Genomic DNA, 6,444 nt, shown 5'->3' on the forward strand with positions numbered 1-6,444 from the left:
AGGCAAGAGTCTCTGCATATTTCTCTCCAGTGTCTCAGCTGGTGTCTTAGTCCATTTGTGCTGCTATAACAAAATACCCGAGACTGGGTAATTTATAAAGAACAGAAATTTATTTTCTCAAAGTTCTGGAGGCTGGCAAGTCCAAGGATCAAGACACCAACAGGTTTGGTTGTCTAGCAAAGGCTGCATCTTCTGGGTGGGAGAAATACTGTGTTTTCACATGGTGGAAAGAAAAAGGGAAGGCTCGTCAAATACTGTGTGATGACTCTTTTCCAAATCCCTTAGCTCATTCATAACGGATAATCCTTCATGTCTTAATCACCTCTTTAAGGCTCCACTTCTTAATGCTATCACATTGGCAACATCTGAATTTTGGAGAGGATACATTCAAACTGTAGCAACTGGGTAGACATAGACCTTGACTCCACAACCCTGGGAATCTTCCATGTGCACCCTGTCACTGTGAAGACTGAATTCCCATTTGGGTTTCGACATATTGTTTATCACAGATTCTCCAAGTCTTAAAGGAATCTTGTAGCAAATATAAATTAGGGAAACATAACCATAAGAATTGTTGCTCCATAAAAAGTGGTTTCAAAATGCCACTTCTGCAATTTAAAAACAAAACAAAAATGCTTTGATAAAAATAAAACTCAGGAAAAAATATCTATAGTATATAAATTGCTTTACTGTTTTGTTATTTTGAAAGCCAGGCACAGGTTTTTTTTTAAATCAGTTATTTATTTGTATTGAAAAAGTAATTATTTTGCTTTGCAAAACTGATCTCTATAGAATTATTAAATTGGAGTGCCCACCTTTCTTAACCTCCTCTATGCCCATCATCCATCTAGTGAATTTCAAATCTGATTTGCTTTTTAAAAATAGATTTAATTAACCACTTTTATGAAAAAGACCTGTTGCTCAAACTGAAGCCTCCTAGAATGGTAGCAGAAAAACAGCATGTGACTATATACACATATGCACGTGCATACACACACACACACACACACACTCACTAGCTTTAGGCTTGATTTGATGTCTTATTATGCTACCAAAGTATTGCTGCATTTTAGTCTAAAATTGTTACATCTCTTAGTAATTCTCCCAAAGGAGTGGAAGTATATTAGGGTGAAGACAAAAAGTCAAACACAGAGCAGAGAGAAAAACAGTGAGACACTACTCATCCAACAATGCCTGACTCAAATACTGCGGCCCTAACCCTTCCCCTATTCTTCCACTTCACCTTCCTTCTTTGTTCTCATTAGGACGCTTGTTTCTCTTTCATGCACTCATCATACTCTGTTCAACATATGGGATAAATATATTTATACTTCGAAGTCTCCCTTTCTAGACTGCAAATTGCTTGAGAGAGATCCATTTTATCTTTGTTTACCTTTCAGCATCCAGCAGGATGCCTTGGTTAGAATAGTTTGTGAAGGGTGTAAATACATTGTATGTGCTTTTACAGAATGTCTCTTTTTTTTCTGAATTCATGTCCTTTCCTGTAGGCCAATCACTTTGCTGTGCACCATGATGAGGAGAAAGATGTGATCACAGGCCTGAAACAAAAGACTTTGTATGGACGGCCCAACTGGGATAATGAATTCAAGACAATTGCAAGTCAACACCCTAAGTAAGGAGTCTGTCACTGAGATGTTTTTGAGGCTTGCATCTGCCTAAAGCGGCAGCCCCCATACATATCTAAACTTGTATATTTTAGAAACTCAAATACGTATATTACTATATAAAGGTTGAATTCATGCCCAACAGAAGATTCCATATATCTTCAACTTTAAGAAGGAATCTTTAATTATACCAAATTACCTGGAGATTTATTAAAAACAAATATTTCCAGATCCCCATCTCAGACTTTCTCAACCTGCCTGTCCCAAGTAGGGCCACAGCTTGGTTCATTTCTTTAGTCACCTAAATTTCATTAGTGTATCTACTTCTTTTAAAGATTCAATATAATTATACATATTGTTAAGGAGACACTGTCCCCACTTTTAGTTATAGCTTCTGGGTCTAAAATCTTAAGTTGACAGATGTCTCAAGGTGCTTTCTGCTCTCACTAAAACTTTAGTCATTATAAAACCTTGAGGGGGATCCCTTGTTTTGCTAGAACACCTAAGAAACTCAAGAGATCACCATACATGTACCCTTTAGACTGTTGTTTTTTGCACTGTAAGGAGCATACAAAGTGCCTGGGGATCTCTTTAAAATGCAGATACCCATTTAGAAGATTTGGGGTAGGGCCAGGTAATCTGCATTTTTTAAAAAGCTGATGCCAAGGCTACTGATCAGAAACCACACTTTGAACAGGGCTTTAGACTCTAAAATTTAGAGAAATGAAGCCACACCGAGTGGTTGGTATAGTTGGCTTGTTCCTAATTTCAAGATGCCAGGGGACACAGAGCCCTGAAGGAAAGTAGCCCATGGACTCATGAATTCACCACCATTTTCTCTGTGATAGAAGTTTCCAAAAACCTTGGTTGGATTTTATTTTTGCCAGGGAAGTCAACTACCTTTTGAACTATCCAGATGCTCACACAAACAGGCTGAACCACACTCCCTCTGAGCAATATGATCCCTTTGCTATTTGTGGAAAAGACAAAGGAGCAGAGGGGACTCTGCCCTGGGGCCTCAAATTAATGGGAAATTCACCTACCTGCTTTGTAGACATCTCATCCCAAAGCTTGAAATTGTCTTTTTTTTTCTTTCCCAAAAGTACCAGAATAGGAGTTTTCCTCTGTGGACCTGAAGCCTTGGCTGAAACCCTCAGCAAACAAAGCATCTCCAACTCTGAGTCTGGCCCTCGGGGAGTGCATTTCATTTTCAACAAGGAAAACTTCTAACTTGTCTCTTCCATGAGGAAATAAATGTGGGTTGTGCTGCCAAATGCTCAAATAATGCTAATTGATAATATAAATACCCCCTGCTTAAAAATGGACAAAAAGAAACTATAATGTAATGGTTTTCCCTTAAAGGAATGTCAAAGATTGTTTATAGTGGTAAGTTACATTTATATAGAGCTCTATGGTTTTGAGAGCACTTTTACAAACATTATTTCATTTTTTTCCTCTCAGTAATGTCAGTGGAAGTTAGGGAAAAGATTCTTGGACTCAATTTTAGAATCAAAAGGGAAAGGATCAAAAGGTTCAGTAACTTCCCTAAGATTATGAAGCTGTGACCAGATCTATGCCATCTTGCTCCAGGTTTGATACTCTTTCCACAATACTGAGCTGCCTCAGAATCCTCAAAAATCAGTTTTTATATTCCTCAAAAGAAGAAGGAAACCAAGGAGTAGCTATATATTTCTATTTTGTGTCATTTTTGCCATCATTATTATCATATTGAAGGAAATTTTCCAGATCATTAGGACATAATACGTGTTGAGAGTGTCTCAACACTTAGTAGTGACAGTATTGACATCTGAGCATACTCCAGTTTACTAATACAGCAGGGTAACTGGGCCAGATATTCTTTCTACAAAAGAATATTCGATTGATTGGAGTTAATGTAATACTCATCATTTACCACTGTGCTTGGCAGAGAGTGGATACTCAAGTAAGTTTTGTTAAATGAATGAATGAACTTAGAACCACACAATGCCAAGATAGAATTAATTTAAAGCCTTAAACAAAATTTATCTAAAGAAATAACTTCTATTACTCTTATAGACCAAAGGAATCTGATTCTCCCTAGGGTCAAGAACAGGCTAAGGTTACTAACCAATAGGATAGCCTGAAGGGTTCTGCACATTCTTATTTGAAGCATGAGAAAAGAGGGCTGGAGGTGGAAAATTAACCTCCTGCCATGACTCTGGCTCATCTAGTCCTGCTCTTTGTGCTATAAAATAAATGCAGACTAATTTCCTGCCCAAAGTGGTCTTCTCCAGCTAGCCCTTATGAATATTGAACTTAAGAATTGTGACAAATATGTATCTGATATGGTTATTTGTTTTAAATAACACCCACCCCTTCTTTTCTGTAAATACACACACAAAATGGATCGCATCTGTGTGAGTAATGGTTTATTTGTATTATGTCATCATCATCATCCTAAAATTAACAACCCAGAAACAAAAATCTCTATACAGAGATCAAATTCACACTCAATAATATGTTCTGAATATATGTTCAAGAGAGAGTCTCTAAATCACTGTTATTGTGGCCAAGAGCAGGGTTTTCTTTTTTTTCTTAGAACTGCTCCCATTTCTGTGAACTAAAACCAGTTTTATTTGCCCCACCCCTTGGAGCCACAAATATTTAGAACTCTTCAACTTTAGTAATGAGGAAGAAAGAGAAAGAGCTGGGGGAAGGGCAGAAGACTGGTTTAGAAGGAAAAGGAAATAAGAAGAAAAGAGAATGGGAGAGTGAGAGAAAATAAAAAAGGCAAAAGGGGAGAGAGGGGAAGGGGGTCTCATATTGGTCATTCCCTGCCCCAGATTTCTTAAACTTTTATATGTATAGAATATAATTAAAGGAGGTATACACATATGTTGTTTTGATTATCTATGGTATTGAATCTTTTAAAATCTGTTCACAAATTTTGATGCCGAGGGGGATTATTCAGGGGACTAGGATGAACTAAATAAGAACTCAGTTGTTCTTTGTCATATTACTGTTCCTTTGGTCTCCCAGAATCCTCAGGGCACTGAGGGTAGGTCTGACAAATAAGGCCTGCTGTGCGAATATAGCCTTTCTGAAATGTACCAGGGTGGTTTCTGCTTAGAGACACTTAGGTCCAGCCTGTTCACACTGCACCTCAGGTATCAATTCATCTATTCAACAGATATTTATTATGTTATTACTATGACTCAGGCTCTGTTTATTGTTTCAATTCTTTACACCAAAGTATGAACTGGAGAGGGTACCTCAGTTATAAGGAGTCTGAGAATATTGGCCCTTTCTAACCTATGTGCATAATTAAAACCAGCTTCATTTGTTGCTCCGAGAATGTTTCTCCAAGGTTTTCTATCTTCAAAACCAACTAAGTTACGAAACTAGAGAGATCTGCCCTGTGTTATCCAGTTATGAGATAAAAAATGAATATAGGAGTGCTTGTCATTATAAAAGCTTCCTTCTTTATTCTTCTCTCAAGCCACCAGCTGCCAGCCACCAGCAGCCAGCTGCCAGCCCAGCTTTTTTTTTTTTTTTTTTTTTTTAGCGCTTAGTATTTAGCATTTATTAACAGGTACTGTAAGAATAATGAAGCATTGTTTTTAATCTTAAGACTATGAAGGTTTTTCTTATTTCTTCTGCTTTTGCAATTGTGTTTGTGAAATTTGAATACTTGCAGGCTTTGTATGTGAATAATTCTAGGGGGGCACCTGGGAGATAATTCCTACGGGGAATTCTTAAAACTGTGCTCAATTATTAAAATGAATGAGCTTTCTTTGTGTCTATGTTACTGATCTTTGTATTAAAGGGTAAGTTCAGCTAGTAACAATTTTCTCTACCCCGGTGGGGTTGAGACATTCTGTGTTTCTGTGTATGACATGCCAAACACTTCATGGTTTATGGATTGGGAAGTGAAAGCTGAAGACTAAGTTCTGTGCTGAATACTGTTGATCCTTACAGCACTAATGTAAGGGACAGGGAGGGCAACAATGTCATAGACAGAATTTCAGAAACAAAGAAGCCCCAGTGTGACATCTTTGTTCCACGTCTACTGAACTTTCATGTTCTAACTTCACAATTGAGTGTCATCAAGTTCAATTGTGGGCATATATGCTCATGCTTCTGTGATAGCCCTTCTTCTAAATAAGTCAACCATTTACAATCTCCACTATTTAGGAAATGCATAGGGGTGTGGGCATGACATATTCCTGTGGGAGTCAACAGGTGCTGCCATGGAGGGAAAGGACATTACCTAAAATAAATGGCAATAATAGAAATAGCCAACATTTGGTAAACACCTCCTACTATGCCAAACATTTTACATATACTTTATTTAATCCCTCAGCAACACTACAAGGTAGCTGTTTTATCCCAATTTTGTTGATAAGAAAACAGTCTGAACGAAGATGAACAAGAAGGAAAAGTTCCCATAACTATTGGGTGACTATGTCAACATTCAATCCACATCTTTCTAGGGATAAATTCCATGTCCTTTATACTACACTAGCAGATTACACTAGGTATAAAAAATTAAGGATATTTTCTTTCTCTCTCTCTCTCTTTTGTTTGAGACGGAGTTTTGCTCTTGTTGCCCAGGCTGGAGTGCAATGGCACGATCTCAGCTCACCGCAACCTCCGCCTCCCGGGTTCAAACAATTCTCCTGCCTCAGCCTCCTGAGTAGCTGGGATTACAGGCATGCACTACCACGCCTGGCTAATTCTGTATTTTTAGTAGAGATGGGGTTTCTCCATGTTGGTCAGGCTGGTCTCGAACTCCCGACCTTAGGTGATCCACCGGCCTCAGCCTCCCAAAGTGCTGGGA

General features: G+C 38.1%; 1 protein-coding gene across 2 annotated transcripts in view; it reads left to right on the top strand.

Annotated features, from left to right (window-relative positions):
- The window catches only part of LOC116811598 (cytochrome b-245 heavy chain), a 33,523-nt gene extending 28,094 nt beyond the window's left edge, over nt 1-5,429 (top strand). For both annotated transcript variants that reach the window (XM_032756715.2, XM_058441534.1), the window contains 2 exons: nt 1,509-1,633; nt 2,729-5,429. In XM_032756715.2, coding sequence (XP_032612606.1) covers nt 1,509-1,633; nt 2,729-2,855 — 252 coding nt within the window. In that variant the 3' untranslated portion in view covers nt 2,856-5,429. The remainder of the gene's footprint in view (nt 1-1,508; nt 1,634-2,728) is intronic.
- The last annotated feature ends 1,015 nt before the right edge of the window (nt 5,430-6,444 follow it).

The sequence above is a fragment of the Hylobates moloch genome, unplaced genomic scaffold (assembly GCF_009828535.3).
Source record: "Hylobates moloch isolate HMO894 unplaced genomic scaffold, HMol_V3 SCAFFOLD_7, whole genome shotgun sequence".
In the NCBI taxonomy this organism is placed as follows: Eukaryota; Metazoa; Chordata; class Mammalia; order Primates; family Hylobatidae; genus Hylobates; species Hylobates moloch.